The sequence below is a fragment of the Sphaerodactylus townsendi genome, linkage group LG01, assembly GCF_021028975.2.
Source record: "Sphaerodactylus townsendi isolate TG3544 linkage group LG01, MPM_Stown_v2.3, whole genome shotgun sequence".
Taxonomy (NCBI): Eukaryota; Metazoa; Chordata; class Lepidosauria; order Squamata; family Sphaerodactylidae; genus Sphaerodactylus; species Sphaerodactylus townsendi.
In genome coordinates this window covers 27,686,832-27,703,263 of record NC_059425.1, presented here as the reverse complement: position 1 = coordinate 27,703,263, position 16,432 = coordinate 27,686,832, and the positions used below count along the sequence as shown (strand labels likewise).

Below are 16,432 nucleotides of genomic sequence, written 5' to 3'. Positions count from 1 at the left end.
ATGGGGAATGCAGACATGGCACATTGAATACTAACACGTAGTTTGGCCCTTGACAGCAAGTGGGAGATGGTTATCCTCATAACAAGCCTGCGAGAATTAAACAGACAGGGCTTGGCCCAAGAATGTTCAGGTCTCCCTGAAGTCCAAGGGCCGGTTACCCCACACAGGGTCTATGACGGTTGCGGGGAGACAAGGGTCCTCTCTCAACTGGTCCCAGTGGCAGGGAGTCGCTTCTTTTGCTAGCGTCTGACAGCCGTCCCTCCTGCCAGAGTCTCACAGGACACTCACAGGCCAAGTGCTTGGAAGTGCTGCTGCAGGTGATTTATGATCCTGAGCCTCTCTCTGAAGCGATCCGTGGTGCTGAAGTCTCCAAGCACATTGCTGTGGCAACGGAGAAGACCAGGGTAAGGATCTCCCTTCCTCCCTTTCTCAGAGAGGCACATGCAGACATGGACTGGAACCTCTTGCCAGGTCCATCCTTGTAATGTCCACCCGCTCTTGCACCTCCCAGTCCAACTGGTGCTGACCTCTTCCCCAGCTCCACATCTAATTCCTAGTCCCTCCCCTTGGGCTGGCTCGTCACTTATAGCCCAATTCACTTTATTGTCTGAGAACTGGAACGGACCAAACAGAGAATCCAGCCCTAAGGAGAGCATCTCTTTCCTCCGCCAGGTTGTCCCCACCGCTCTGCTCTGCCTTCTGCGCAACTGCTCGGCCCAGGAGGCCCACCTCCGCCTTGATGCTGCGACCACCATACGTGGTGCCCTTGATGCTGCACTAAACGCACCAGGACGCAAACGAGGGGCTAGCAAAGCAGATCCTGACGAGAACAGCACATAGGAGTGACTGTCAGCCTCTGTGGGTCCTAATGAGAAGTGGGGGGGGGGCAGCTGACCCTGATACTGCTCCAAAGTGCTGCACTGGGTGGGCAAACTGTCTTCCAGCCAGAAATGATCAGGAGAGGCTGCTTCTGGCCTTTCTTTCCTTTTCCCCACCTAGTGCTGCCTCTCTTCTCCCAGCCAGAGGAAGAGGCAAGAGCGTGTCTTGCAGGGAGAACGGCATCTTGGGTAGGGGCCTATTCTGTGGAGAGGGGAGTCTTGAAGCAGTTAAGGGGTTAAGGGATGCCTGATGGTTTGAACCATCCCAGAATCCTCTCTCTGCTAGGAAATTAGGCTGTTCCTGAAATTCCCTTCCCTCTTTGGTATAGCAGAGATCGATCCATGCAACTGATGGATTGCTGCTGTTCATTGCTCTGCCAGGGTGGAAGTAGCTGGGATTCAGAAAATCCTTTGCAGTCTCCCTCCTTAGAGGCAGATTTTTCCTTCGGTTCTTCCTGTTTTTTAGGAATGGGTGGGGAGGAGGGGTTTATGTCCTGCAATCTTCTCACTTTTTGTAATAAAACATGTGTCCATATTCTGATGCATTCTGTCCTAACTGGGTGTGGGAGAAGGCAGAGGGTCAATTTCCTGGAAAATCCCAGACAGGCACAATATTCCCCACCTGGTTCGGGGCACAGAGCGTCATCCTCATTCTCCACGAGCCCTCAGTGCCTCACATGGCAATAGAGTGTCTCTGTTTGGCCTGATGTGACTTCACAGTGGGAAGTTCTCAGAGCTGTAGAGAGGGAGGTTAGGTGCCAGATACCAGGAGACAGTAGCATTAGCAGTATCCTTTGCCATCCCCTGCCCTCTTTGCGCCCTGCTAGCATCACTGACTGTCTGCAGTTGCTGGGCTGGGGCAATGAGCACTGTGCTTGTAGACAAGATGGCCTGGACAGGCAGCGTGCCTTGAAGTTAATCACCATCTCCCTTCTTGCTTGGCCAAAACTCTCCCTCACCCATTTCATGCCAGGCTGCCTTCTCAGGAACCAGATCAGCAGGAGAGCCTCTATACCACCTCACTATTACCAAATTGTTGAGCTAGGCAGCCTTGCTAGGTAGCAAGGGGAATATTCAAGTTAGACCCAGCGTTGCTAGCACCTGCCACACAAATGAGAATGGTGAGCAGATCATCTGAAGGCCCCGGGTTCAGTCCCCAACATCTCCAGTTGAAAGGATCAACTGCTGGAGATCCTGAAGAACAGACAGTAGTCCCTCAAATAGGTCAATTATTAGACTCAGTGTAAGGCCCCTTCATGTCTGTTCATCCTTGTGATTTATGTATCAATTCATTGTTTAGAACTTTCTAACTCACCTTCCTGTCACTGGGACTCAATAGCAGATTGCAATATTAACTTAAAAACCTGAATATAATCATAATAAAAACACAGCAGTAGTTCTACAACAGCAGGCAACAACAGATCCCTAATATAGACAAAACCGTCTGCAAGAACAGCTTTCATAGGAGCACTTGCCTAAATAACTCCATCTTTGACATGACACTTCTAAAAGAAGCAGCAAGGAGGCTGCCTTTCTTCCATGAAGGAATGGACTCAAGCTGTTTGAGTTGGTCCCCAAGAAGTCAGAAGGTCCCTGAAGCCATCCCAATTCTCTGCCTGGTAACTTCCCACATTTCCCAGGGGTTAGTTCCCTGCTGCCACCAATTACTTTGATGCTACCTCTTGTTGGATGGAGTAATACCTCTAGGATTCTGTACCTGCACTGACATTTAGAGATTCTATCTAGTCCAAGGGTGTCCAACTCTGGGGCTTCAGGTGTTCATGGACTACAATTCCCATCAGCATGTGTGGAGTTTTCTGTGCAGGCAGGTGCAGGTGCAGTGACTTCATCAGGGGTGTCCAACTCGGGTCTCAGATGTTCATGGACTACAATTCCCATCAGCTCCTGCTGGCATGGCCAACTGAATTCCCCAGATAAGCCTCCACAGCAGCAGTGGCATAGTGATTAAGAGTAGGTGTACTCTAATCTGGAGGAACTGGGTTTGATTCCCTGCTCTGCCACTTCAGCTGTGGAGGATTATCTGCGGAATTCAGATTAGCCTGTCCACCCCAACACATGCCAGCTGGGTAACTTTGGGTTAGTCACAGTTCTTCTGAGCTCTCTCAGCCCCACCTACCTCACAGGGTGTTTGTTGTGAGGGGGAAGGGAAAGGAGTTTGTAAGCCCCTTTGAGTCTCCTTACAGGAGAGAAAAGAGGGATATAAATCCAATTCTTCTTCTACTACCACTCCACCATTAATATCCAGTGTTATGTTTGGTTCTGTGTTTTGTACCCACTGAAACGTCTGAATTGTCCTCAAGGGTACTCCCATGGAGAACATGCTATCACAGGCCCTTTATGAATGCAGTACTTACCCAGAGACTGCTTGCTCTGCAGTGGGATCTGCCCATGTTTCTTAGTTTACACATGAGTAAGTGCCCCATTGATTCCTACACATCTAGTCGCCATTTTGCCTGCTCCCTGCTTCCAGGTCGTCTTGGCAACCTCAATTTCAGGCGGAGGCATACTGCCTTTTGAGGGGTGGGAATAGCGCCTGTCTATAGCCATCTTGTGTTTGTGTGGAGCTGATTAGTGATTGTCTTGATTCTAGTGTTTTTCAACATTGGTAGCCAAGTTTTGTTTATTTTCATGGTTTCTTCCTTTCTGTTGAAATTGTCCATTTCAACAGAATTTAACAATTTCAACAGAAAGGAAGAAACCATGAAAATGAACAAAACTTGGCTACCAATGTTGAAAAACACTAGTGTTGAAAAACATTAATCAAGCTCCACACAAACACAAGATGACTATAGACAGTAAACACTCAAAGGGAACAAAGGCCAGGCTACTTCTATTCAGATGCCCTCACCTATTGACCTTGCTATCTTCATTGTTACTCACATGCTAATGGGTGGATCCCACTCAACACATGTAAATCTAGCTTGCTAATTGCACCCTTTACTTGTTAACAGACAATGGTTCTTTCTCCCACCCTGGATACTCCAACAGGTATATATACTCCACTTGCTTTTCTACTATCAGATCCTCTGAAGATGCTAACCACAGATGCAAGTGAAACATCAGGAGAGAATGCTGCTAGAACACAGCCATACAGCCCAGAAACCACACAGCACCTCAGTGATTCCAACTGTGAAAGCCTTTGACAATACAGTTATAACATCATTCGCAGGCCATACAAAATTATCAACTTAAAAATTAGCCTGCTATATTTGGTCAAACAACTTACGCCTAACGTGGTGGCTGGAACTGCTTCTCTTTGGTGAGGCGTGTGATGTTAGCTGGTATTGATGATGTTGCTACTCACAACTGCTTTTCCAGGTTTGCATTTCAAGTCCCACCTGCGGTTGCCTTGGCAAGGTCAGACCAAATGATTTCGTGGGCTTTAGCCTACGGGCCGGACGTTCCCCACTCCTGGTCTACAAGAATCCCACTAGTATACAAAATGCTGGGCAAGGAGACAATGCTCTCCTTTCAATTTGCCTTTGGATCACATTCAGGGAGAAAGGACACACTAATTGATTTGTATATTGTGTGCCCTCTGTGGGTGCACGCACAGCGGCATGAATTAAGGGGCATACTGCCTCAGTTTAGATGGTGAGGATCACAAAGGATAAGTGTGGTTCCTGTCCTGGGAAATCTGCAGTAGGATTTATATTTTCTTTTCCTTTTACCAATATAGTTGCTAGGGTTGCTCTGTCAAGGAAAAGGCAACTGTAACCCTTTCCTCCTGTGATTTTCTCAGTGGAAAGAGCCACCACAAAATTGCTTTTAGCCCTGCTGGCCATCCAAACAAAGAAAATCTAGGGTACTTGTAAAAGCAACTCCTGGGTAGTTTTGTCCAGCAATAAGACAAGGGGATGAAGGGATTGTACACATTCTCTTTCTTGCTCCCTACACCATCTCCTCCTTCGAAAAGCAATCCTGTAATCTCAACCACAAGAGATTCTCTGGCTGAAAAACCTGACCTTGGAGAAACTGAACTTCACAGCGTTGGCATGCTCCTGCATCTGCTGCGTTGCCAGGGATGCTTTTAGGCAGCATCCCCTTCGCTGCCATTCCTTTCCAACACAGACTCTTTGTACCTCTGCAGCATAGCTTGTACAAGGGGTCTGCTGGTTTATGTTGCTCAACAACAGGTAGAAGTGGATTTTAAAAAAAAGAATGGCAACAGTGGAGAAAGTCTGAATATCTGGAAACAACTCCTGATATGGGCTCGATCCAGGTCAATGGTGACAATCTTAAGAAAACAGATGCATTTCAGTACCTCGGCTCCATCTTACAGAGTGATGGCAGCATTGATGGTGAACTACGGGCGAGAGTCAATGAGACATGGCTGAGGTGGCAGGGAGTCACTGGTGTTCTTTGCGATAAGAAAATGCCTGTACACCTGAAGTCGAAAAACTACAAGACCATGGTCTGCCCCGTAAGGCTCTATGGGTCAGAGTGCTGGCCCATAACGAAAGCAGCTGAGAAACGACTCCATGTCATGGAAACGCGCATGACTCGCTGGACATTGGGTGTATCCCTCCTCGACCACATCACCAACGACAGGGTCCGAAAACAATTTGGCATCATGCCTATCGAGGCAAAAATGAGAGAGAGGCACCTGCGTGGATTTGACCATGTCCGACGAGCAGCCCCGGACACTGTCACCAGCACTGCCTATCACATTGAGGTTGCTGGTCGACGGCCACGCAAATGGCCAAAGCAATGATGGCAAGATACCATCAATGCAGATCTGAAAATTACATGCCTGCAACCAGACATCGCGTTCAATCGAGAGGAGTGGCGTTTAAAAATCCAAGCAGTGGACCCTGCAGAAGAAGGAGGAGGAGGAGGAGGAGGAGGGGAGGAGGGGGGGAGGAGGAGGGGGAGGAGGAGGTAACAATGAAGAAAGTAGAGGCTATTGTAACATTCTGCTTTCTTTTGTTATAATAACCCTCTCTTTTTGGATAGAAGACTGGGAAATAGAGTGGCAGCTACCTAAGTTGTGGCTTGAATTTGCCAACCAGTGTGCGCTGGCCAGGACCAACAGTTTCTGTGAATATTTCAGGGTACATTCATGTGAACTGAAAGAAGAATGCTGGGAATCTTTTTGTACAACCCTCAGGTCAAACCAGTCTAAGTAGTATTCATTAAAAGCCACCCTAAGCCCACAAGAAGAAAGGTGGCGTATATACTGAATTAAATAAACAGACAGACCTGTCTCTGCAACTGTACTAACACAAAAAGGCTTTTTACTAAATGCAGAAGCAACACAATCTGTCTCGCCATATAATCCGCCTGGGTTCCTGCGTAGGCAGAAGTTCCTTAAGGAAAACCTATGAAGCATCACTCACAATTAGCACCCAATTCTGCTTGCTGTTGAAACCTGTGGGCTCTTAAACCAAACTGCCCTGTCAAGTACTCCAGCCAAATTCTACTGGCAGATCAGCAGATTAATGTACTGAATATCACTGCAGCTAATATGAAGTATCTGGCCCTGTGCCAATCCTCAACAAGCAAAAAATTTAAAAAATGGGGACACCCAGTATACAGATTAGGTCAACGATAAATTAACCCCCTCCTTGCACCCCACCAGATTCTGTCTTATCAGCACATGTGTTCCTGGAGAAGCAAGGAATGTTGAGAGAGCAGATAAGTATTATTTAAGGCAGGGGCGGGGGCGGAACCAGCTTGCTCAAATGCTGCAGCAGAGAATCTGGAAGGGGGAAGTTTCAGGGGATAGGGCAGTGGTGGCGAACCTATGGCACGGGTGCCAGAGGTGGCACTCAGAGCCTCTCTGTGGGAACGCGCAGAGTCTCCCCCCCTCCCAATCTAGGCTGGTTTGGGCCGCTGGGCTCAATTATTAGCATTAAACCTAAGACCTTGTTTTGGGGTAGCAGTGTAGGTAACCCTATTAAGCGCTGTTAAACCCCACTGATTTTCATGCAAAGAACTAAAGCGCAATGCTTTACCTGGGAGTAAGCTTGGTTGCTGGCAATGGGGCTTACTTCTGAGTCATGATTCACCCGTTGGAAGAGTTGCACGGTTGCTTCAAAGCAAAGCCACCGACTTCCACCAAGCTTACTCCCAAGTAACGCACGCCTCGGAGCCAACTGTTTTTTATAAACTAAAACCTCAGTATTCAGGTTAAATTGCTGTGTTGGCACTTTGCGATAAATAAGTGGGTTTTGGGTTGCAATTTGGGCACTCGGTCTCGAAAAGGTTCGCCACCACTGGGATAGGGCGAGATTTGTAGCCTTCCTTCATGGGCCCCCTCAGTCACACACCCTGCCAACACAGATATTTCAAATTCAACCACAAGTCCTTGCCTCATCAGAAAGTCAGTGGTCAAAGCACTGAAGTAGGAGAAAGACTTGTGTTCAAATCGCCACTTTGACATGGAATTTACTGGATGATTTTTGTGCTGCTCACTCTATCAGACTAACTGACCCTACCCCACAGAAAGGAAAAGTGTTGTTATAACTACCTAAATATATAAGATTTCTTAGGCTGGAAGAAAGTGGTAGGATGCAAACCAGTACAGGTAGGTATACAACAACTGAACAGTTGTACCACACAAGCACAAGGAATGTGACATGACTGTTTTCTGTTGCCTCATTCTAGGGCTGCCATCTCCAGATTGGGAAATGTATGGAGATTTGGGGCTGGAGCCTAGGGAGGGCAGGGTTTGGGTAGGGAAGGAACCTCAGGGAGTTGTAATGCCATACAGACTGTTCCCTGAGGTTGAGGGTGGGCGGCAGCAAACCGGGGGCATGCTGGCTGCCCCCCCCCCCCAATTGCTGCTCCCTCCTTGGCTCAAGTGGGCTGCGGAGGGCAGGGGGCGCCTGGAGCAGGTGTTGTCCCGGGGCGCCATTTCCCCCACCCCATACGCCTCTGCATACAGTCTGCCCTTCAAAGCAGCCATTTTCTCCAGGGGAACGAATCTCTGTCATCTGGAAGAAAGAAGGCCAAATAGCCTGCACAAAAGGCTGGCAACAGCATTTGGGACCTGGTCAGTCATTTGCTGAAGTTCTCTGCTGAAAGAGAGCACTTTTACCAGATCTAAATTTAGTTTAAGGGCTTATCTGGATGTCATTATAATTCCAAAAGATCTCCAGGAGCTGCCTGGACATTGGAAATCCTAGCTCATTCCCATATACCACTGCTCACGGCAAAAGTTTGTCTCCAGCATCACCTATTCCCCTCAGTCCTTGAAGTGACACTCATCCTAAGCCCTTAAGCAAATGACTGACCAGGTCCCAAATGCTGTTGCCAGCCTTTTGTGCAGGCTATTTGGCCTTCTTTCTTCCAGTCTTCCCAGCAACTGCACTGTAAACCTGGCCCCTGTGGTTGCCAACCTCCTGGTAGAGCTTCAAGGTCTCCTAGAATTACAGAGATCTGTTTCCTTGGAGAAAAATGTCTGATTTAGAGGGTACTCTGTGACTGTATACCTGGCTCAGGTCCCTTGCCTCATCAAACCCTCCTCTCCCTAGATCCCACCCCCAATTTCCAGGAATTTCCCAAACCAGAGTTGATAACAGTACTGTGGTGTCTCAGGATTCTTGAACCTTGGCTTCTGCTGGCTGGCATTTTCTTCACCTGTTTGGAAAAAAACTAACAATTAAAAAAATCATTAGTAGACTTCTGGAAAGTCCTGCAGAAGACAACACCCAGGTTCTCTGAAAGAGAAGGCCTCAACAAAACCTAGCATGCTGAAAGTAGGGATATAAACAGGTCTGGAGAAAAATATCCTATCTCTTTAAAAGAGGCTTTATGTGTGGAAATGGGCAGGTTGAAGCTTTCTGTGGCATGAAGGTAAATATCATCCTATGAAGCCTAAAGGGACAGGACATTTTTTCCCTTCCAGGACAGATCCTTTCAACCCTAACTGGAAGGATAAATATAAAACCTTCTGACAAACTGAAGAACTGCCAGATATATATTGATATAATATATTAAGACTGTGCCCAGCCCTTGAACCTTACTTCAGATAGTGTTGTTTACAACAGATGACTTCTTTATTACAATCAATAGTTAGGCATGCTGAGGCAGCCATTTTGTGAACAAGCTCCAGAAATCCCTTGTATACCGGAAACGGAAACTTCAACAGATTTTATGAAGATAGTAACCTTTCTGTCACAGGAAACTTTGCCAACTCTGGCTTGGAACATTCCTGGAGATTTGGAATAGAGTTTAGGAAGGGGAGGGAGCTTAGCAGGATATGATGTCGTGAGGTCACCTTCCAAAGCAGTCATTTTCTCCAGAACTGATCTCTGCTATCTGGAGGTCAGTTGTATTTTTGGGACATCTTCAGGATTCACCTAATTACAACTGATTTCCAGACTACAGAGATCAGTTCTCCTGGAGAAAATGGTTGCTTTGGAGTGCAGAACCTGCTGAGACTCTTCCCTAAATCCAACCCTCTCTAAGCTCCATTTTCAACTTTCAGGAATTTCCCAACTTGGAGCTGGCAACAACCCTAATCACCAACGATAGGTTGGGGAACAGTAGAGCCATTGTGGTGCAGCAAGTAGAGCCTTGGACAAGACCCAGGTTCGAATCTCTATGCTGAAACGTCCATTGGGTGCCTACCTTAAAAGTGTAAGGATAAAATGGAGCAGGAGAGGGGGAAGTTGTGAACTGTTTTGGGTCCCCATTGAGGTTGCCAAGTTTTATGCAAGTTCCTCTAACTGTCCTTTAGTATCAGTCTGATCTGCAGCGAATATCACGTGATGTTATTGACGACCATGCCACAGCTTCAGCTGCCCATTTTCATATATTAAATCTCCACTAAAAGGACAGAACACTTGGCTCCTGGCCAGTTGGCAACCCTGTTCCCCGCAGGATGAAACCATCTAAATACATCACAATAAAAATGTCCTCATACTCCAGTATGTCCCCAGGCAGGTCTCCCTTCCTTCCTTCCTTCCTTCCTTCCTTCCTTCCTTCCTTCCTTCCTTCCTTCCTTCCTTCCTTCCTTCCTTCCTTCCTTCCTTCCTTCCTTCCTTCCTTCCTTCCTTCCTTCTTTTCCCTTCCTGCCTGGTTGGCGGTCTATCTCTTTTTCTGTTAAATCTCTTTTTTCCTGTTAAGTCTAATTTTCCCACCACTCTTACAGCTGCTTGTGCAATAGGGGGAAAATGCTCATAGCAAACCCCGAGTTCCGCCTCCTCCTCCCTCCTCCTCCTCCTCCTCCTCCTCCACCCTTTCCCGCTGCCCAGGCAACAGGGACGCACAGAGGACTTTGGAGCTTAGAGGAAAGCTGAACGAAGAGGCAACGTGCAGGTATGCCACCCCTCTCCACCTTCCCACTTCCACCAGCATCGAGCTTGTCACTGGTCACCCATCTCCCTTCCCCCAGCTTCTGCCCTCTGGGATCTCCATCTGTCCAAGATGCCCCTCCTTTGAACCTTCTTTTTAAAACTCTCGAAGGTGATCCTCAACCATGTGGTCTTCACCAAACGTCCTTGCCCGTATAGCCCCTGACGGTTCTGGTGGCAATGGCCTCTCAGCTTCCATGACTCTGGCAATGTCAACATGGGCCCGAAAGGAATATGTGCAAATATTTGAAATGTTGCCCAATTTCCAGTTTTGTCATGCAGATTTTGGATTCCACATGGCATACTGTGAGCAGGAACGCCCACCCATCCCTCTGACATTTGTAAATTTAGATGCTGGCTTCTCTGGCACATTTCAGTTCTGGCTGATGTTGGATACGAAATTGGATAAGCTGTCAGAAATGTCAGATACTAAACATCATTGTTAGTGTCAGAAGGATAAACTGCAAGTCTGTGACAGTAGAAAACAAAAGATCCAGAGGTTGATTAGGGCATGAGCTTTCGTGAAATAGAATCCACTTGCAAGCTACAACATTCTTGCAGATCCTAAACTGGACATCCTGCAAAGAATATAATTTCAGCACTGAGTATGAGCATGGGGAAGTCTTTTCCCTAGAGCAGGGGTCTGCAACCTGTGGCTCTCCAGATGTTCATGGACTACAATTCCCATCAGCCCCTGCCAGCATAGCCAATTGGCGAAGGCAGTGGCAATTGGCGAAGGCCGTGGCAATCCACCCGGCAAACATGGTCTGCCTAGTTACAGGGGTCTGCAACCTGTGGCTCTCCAGATGTTCGTGGACTACAAATCCCATCAGCCCCTGCCAGCATGGCCAATTGGCCATGAACATCTGGAGAGCCACAGCCAATTGGCCATGCTGGCAGGGCTGATGGGAATTGTAGTCCATGAACATCTGGAGTGCCATAGGTTCGCCACCACGGGTATATACTGTATATGTTTTCTCTCTCAGTCTAAGTAAAGTTCTCCTAATGTTTTTGTGAACTTCTGAGGTAAAACAGCTGGTCTATTGAGAGATAAACTATTCTAATTTGACATGCCGCACAATCCACATTTCTGCTTGCTACTTTGCTTGACAGGTTTATATATATACCAAATATACCTGTTGCCCTTCACTTATCTGGTGAACCACATGTGTTTCCTCACTCCTACATTCCTGCTGGGTGACCTTGGGCTAGTCACAGATCTCTGAGAACTCTCTCAGCCCCACTACCTCACAAGGTGTCTGTTGTGGGGAGAGGAAGGGAAAGGAGCTTGTAAGCCACCTTGAGTCTCCTTACATGAGAGAAAAGCGGGGTATAAATCCAAACTACTACTACTCTTCTTCTCCTTCTCCTCCTCCTCCCCATGCATGGCGGACTTTGATCTGGTGAGCCGGGTTTCACTCCCCACTCTTCCACATGAAGCCTGCTGTGTGACCTCGTGCTAGCCACAGTTCTCTCTGAACTCTCTCATCCACTTCACAAGGTACCTGTTGTGGGTAGAGGAAAAGTTTCTAAGCTAAGTTTCTAAGCCGCTTTGAGACTCCTTACAGTTGAGAAAAGCAGGGTATAAATCCAAACTCTTCAGCTGTTCTTCTTTTTCACCTCTCCAGGCCTCCCAATGCCTCCTAAGCGAGGAAAGAAGAAGCAACCAGCCAGGAAGGAACCCACAGTCACAAGAGATGTCGCTGAGGATGTTGTGCCCAGCCAGGAGGCTGCCCGGCTGCTCCAAGACTATGAGCGCATCTGCCAAGAACTGGAAGACTTGAAAGTGCAGCGGGCAGAACTGCGGGAGCAGAACGACTTTCTGGAGCAGGAGGACCAGCAAGTTCGGTCTGAGAGCCTGGAATTCACAAGCTATCTGGCCAAACGGGCCCAGAAGCGCCGGGATGCTGTGGTCTCCCTCAGTGAGGAGAACCGGCAGATGCTGCTGGAGGTCCGGCAGCAACAGCAGGAGGTGCTTGCCCATTTCCAGGAGCAGGAGGCTGCTCTGCGGGGTGAGCTGCTGCACAAGGAAGCAGAACTCACTCGACTGGGTTCAGAGCTGGAGGGTTTGGGGGAAGTCCGGGCCCTGCAACAGGAGCAGGAGGCCCGTATTCAGGAACTCCAGAGTGAGCTGGCAGCTGCCAGGAAACAACAGGTCGACCGCATCCAGGAAACCAAGGCCCACTTCTTGCAGCAGAAGGCGGCCTATGAGAAAGAGGCCCAGCAGCAAGTGGAGAGCTTGACTCAACAGGCACGAGAGATGGCAAAGCTGTGCCAGCAGGAACACAGTGAGGCGGTGAAACAACAGAATCAGGAACTGCAGCAGGAGCTGCAGGTGTTGGTCCAAAGGGCGAACGAGCTTCGGAAGCACAAGCAACGGCTTCAGGAAAAATCCCAGCGATTGCAACAAGAACATCGCTGCCTGCAAGAGATAGCCCTTTTGCGCCGCCGCCGTAGGCACCAGGACGATATTTCACAGGGGAGCAACAAAACCTAGCCAGGTTGCCAGGACAACCTGAGACACAACAGAAGGGTTTGCTAAGATCATGTAGATGGTCCACAGGAGAGTTCCCCAAGTGGAACTAGCCTCCACCCTGTCCTTATGTGGCTGAATCACTCCAATCCAGACTGAGTCATTGAAGAAGATAGAATCAGTTCCCAGGCCCCTAAAAGCAGCAGGGAACCAAAAGATTGGTAGCGGAGATGAATATGGCCACTTGATATGTTTATGAGTCTGTTCTTGTGGATAGGCACCACCCTTTTCTTGCCATGGAAATATGAATATTTTACCAGACTGGGACTGCTACACAGAGGAAGACAAATGGCAAACCACCCCCGCTCGTCTTTTGTCTGGAACACTCCCTGGATGGGGTCTCCATGAGCTGGCTGTGACTCAACAGTGCATTCTTATCTTCTTATATAGCCTGTGTTTCTAAAGGATAAGTCAAGATCTGCTGAGGCGTGAGAGATTCAAAACAGAAAAGCAAGTATTTCTCCACACAACACATAGTTAAACTGTGGAGCTCCCTTCCCCAGGATGTGGTGATGGCTGCCAACTTAGAAGGCTTTGAGAAGGAGCAGACGTGTTCATGGAGGATAGGGCTGTACATGGCTACTAATCAAAACAGATGCTGCTCATGATGCAGACCTATTCTCTCCAATATCAGGAGCATGGATAATGCAGCCGGATAACACTGCTGCAGTTGTCTTGTTTGTGGGTTTCCTAAAGGCACCTCATTGGCCACTGTGTGAACAGACTGCTGGACTTGATGGGCCTTGGTCTGATCCAACATGGCTTTTCTTATGTCCTTACGATTAAGTCAGATGCTTTTATTCAGACTTCACATGAAACCTGTCAGGGGATTGCTATCTAGGTGATTGAGATACATTCCCGGAACTGTGCAACTGCTTAAAATAACAAATTGCTGCTGCTAGAAAGATGTATGTAACCAGCCTGCTGTATGTATCCACTGCCATCTGTGCATTCTTTCCTTGATCTTTACTTTATGGCTTCACATGCTTTGTAGACAACTAGGCTTCCCCTGGTTCTCCTGTCCCATGGAAACTATGTTACATCCATCTCATAGGGCAGGAAGCCAGGTGGCTTTCTTTTGCTATCTGCCACCAACCTTGGGGCGCCTTAGCTCCACCAAATAGTGTTTTTTACAAACTCTTGGGAAAACGAGAGGGGGAGTTCTCTAGGGGGGATAAAGGGGACTGTGAATGCCAGCATCACAACTGGTTTTGCCAAGAGTGGTGCTTCGATGCCTATTCAATAAATGCTACTGATCAATACTTCAGAGTCCGTTTATTGGCTTACGGTTACAAGACCTAACAAAATCATAAGTAAGACCAGGTATGGTTAATAAACCAAGTTCAGATTCCACCTTCAGATCCTGGTTTGATGGACCTTAACTTACCATAGTTACTGGAATGGTCCATATGTAGACAGTCACACTGATTGAATCAGAAAGACTGTGGTTTTGCACAGTGTTTGAACTGGGGTTATAAGAGATGGGTTACTCAAATAGAAGGACATGAATAGACAGACCCATCTCTGATAGCGGATTACCACTGGAATGAGCTGCCTGGAAAAAAAGGGCAACTGCCTTGGAGCAGCAGTGGCGTAGGAGGTTAAGAGCTCGTGAGATTCCCAGCTCTGCCTCCTGAGCTGTGGAGGCTTATCTGGGGATTCAGATTAGCCTGTACACTCCCACACACACCAGCTGGGTGACCTTGGGCTAGTCACAGCTTCTCGGAGCTCTCTCAGCCCCACCCACCTCCCAGGGTGTTTGTTGTGAGGGGGAAAGGGCAAGGAGATTGTAAGCCCCTTTGAGTCTCCTACAGGAGAGAAAGGGGGGATATAAATCCAAACTCTTCTACTTCTTGGTTTGAGGTTTTCCAGCAAGGCTGGGCACATGCCTCTCATGGATGCTTTAAGGTCACAAATAAGCGGGATAGATCCCTTATTATTCCATTGTGTGAACATTGTGGCTATTTGTCTCTGTTGCTATGTTGGTTATATATGATTTAATGTTCACCCTGTCACTTTAATATATGCACATTAATTTGCACCTCTTGGTTTTTTTGGTTTTTGCCTTTTGCCTAGTAGGTTTCTTTCTGTTTCATTTCTGTTTCCGTTTACTGCTACCCTATTGTTTGTTGTTGCTTTTAGAATTCCCTCTCTGCCATGGAAGCTTGCTGGAGACCTTGGACAAATCAAAAACTCCCCGCCTAACCTACTTCTCAAGTTTGTTGTGAGGGTAAGACAGAGGTGGAAAAAATATTGAAAGTCACTTTGGGTCCCCATTGGGCAGAATGGTGAGGTATAAATGAAGTCAATATATAATCATTTTGGCAGGATTCATGGGCAAGAGCAGGAAAGGTGCTCCTCCACTGGCAGATTTATTTCATATATTCACTCATTACCTAATTGCAACCTGGAAATGAGGCAACTGTCAACTATAATTTAAATGTAATCTATAACAAATAACATCAAATGAAATAACCTGAATCAGAATGGATAACACTGCTAAAATCCGTGGAATACTGATGTGTGTGATGTTACCAATTTGTTCTAAATTTGCTATTCTCAGTTTAACACATGGAGTGAGAAAGCCTTTTACCTTAGTCCTAAAATAAACCGAGGTGTGAATTTTGTCTCCACATCGACTTTGGGAACACTATTAACAACAGCGTTCATTCTATTTTTATAAAGCATCAGATAATTAGTCTTGCAAGGTCAGTATAGCCTATTCTGACCAGAGAGCCAGTGTGGTGTAGTGGTTAAGTATAGTAGACTCTAATCTGGTAAACTGGGTTTGATTCCCTGCTTCTCTACATGAAGCCTGCTGGGTGACCTTGGACTTGTCACAGTTCTCTCAGAACTCCTTCAGCCCTACCTACCTGTAGTGGTGGGGATGGGGAAAGAAGGGAAGGTGTTTGTAAGCTACTTCAAGATTCCTTACAGTTGAGAGAAGCAGGGTATACATCCAAACTGTCCTTCTGTTCTGTCAGCAGCTCTCCTGGGCCTGCCCTGTCACCAGTTACCAGATCCTTTTCAACTAGAGGTAACAAGAATTGAACTTTGGACTTTCTGCAAACAAAGCAGATACTCTAACACTGAGCTCTAATAGTGTAGTGGTTAAGAGCAGGTGGATTCAAATCTGGAGAACAAGATTTGATTCCTCACTCTTCCACATGAGCAGCTGGACTCTAATCTAGTGAAACAGATATGTTTCCACACTCCTACATTGCTGCTGGGTGACCTTGGGCTAATCACAGTTCTTCGGAACTCTCTCAGTCCCACCTACCTCACAAGGTGTCTGTTGTGGGGAGAGAAAGGGAAAGGAGCTTGTAAGCCACCTTGAGTGTACTTATAACCCAAACTCTTCTTTTTCTACTCCTGCAAGAATAAGGGGTGTTTTACCCTTGCAATCAATCTCTTATCCTGACCTTTGCTCATTTAGGCACTCTGGAGGGCAGTTGAAAACAGACAAAAACAGGAAATGATAAATTGAAAATGAAATGAAGCTTTTGTTACACTGTGTTATTAATAAGTGGGGGAGTCATCTTTTAAATGCTGTGCAACAATGTTGCACAGCAGAAATAAAAGGCTCTTTGGTGTAAAAGACCGTTTATTCAGACATCTTAGAAAGCTCAAGTACACGCAGTGGCAGGAATAAGATCTCCCGCCAGAAACACAGGTTATAACTCTGTCCATCCCATCCC

At 47.2% G+C, this 16,432-nt stretch overlaps 3 protein-coding genes across 4 annotated transcripts in view; all 3 read left to right on the top strand.

The window, feature by feature from the left end:
- The window catches only part of GCKR (glucokinase regulator), a 28,547-nt gene extending 27,134 nt beyond the window's left edge, over positions 1–1,413 (top strand). For both annotated transcript variants that reach the window (XM_048507646.1, XM_048507636.1), the window contains exons 18-19: positions 270–404; positions 673–1,413. In XM_048507646.1, coding sequence (XP_048363603.1) covers positions 270–404; positions 673–840 — 303 coding nt within the window. In that variant the 3' untranslated portion in view covers positions 841–1,413. The remainder of the gene's footprint in view (positions 1–269; positions 405–672) is intronic.
- A 2,853-nt stretch (positions 1,414–4,266) lies between these two features.
- On the top strand, positions 4,267–10,367 carry LOC125437153. The gene is given in 4 exon segments (XM_048504553.1): positions 4,267–4,348; positions 5,060–5,715; positions 9,334–9,414; positions 10,314–10,367. Coding segments are annotated over 4 exon segments (873 nt in total).
- Positions 10,104–14,341, top strand: LOC125439013 (coiled-coil domain-containing protein 166-like). Its single transcript, XM_048507835.1, has 2 exons — positions 10,104–10,166; positions 11,830–14,341. The coding sequence occupies exon 2, from the start codon at positions 11,838–11,840 to the stop codon at positions 12,696–12,698; it is 861 nt and encodes a 286-aa protein (XP_048363792.1). The 5' UTR covers positions 10,104–10,166; positions 11,830–11,837; the 3' UTR covers positions 12,699–14,341.
- Positions 14,342–16,432: the final 2,091 nt, after the last annotated feature.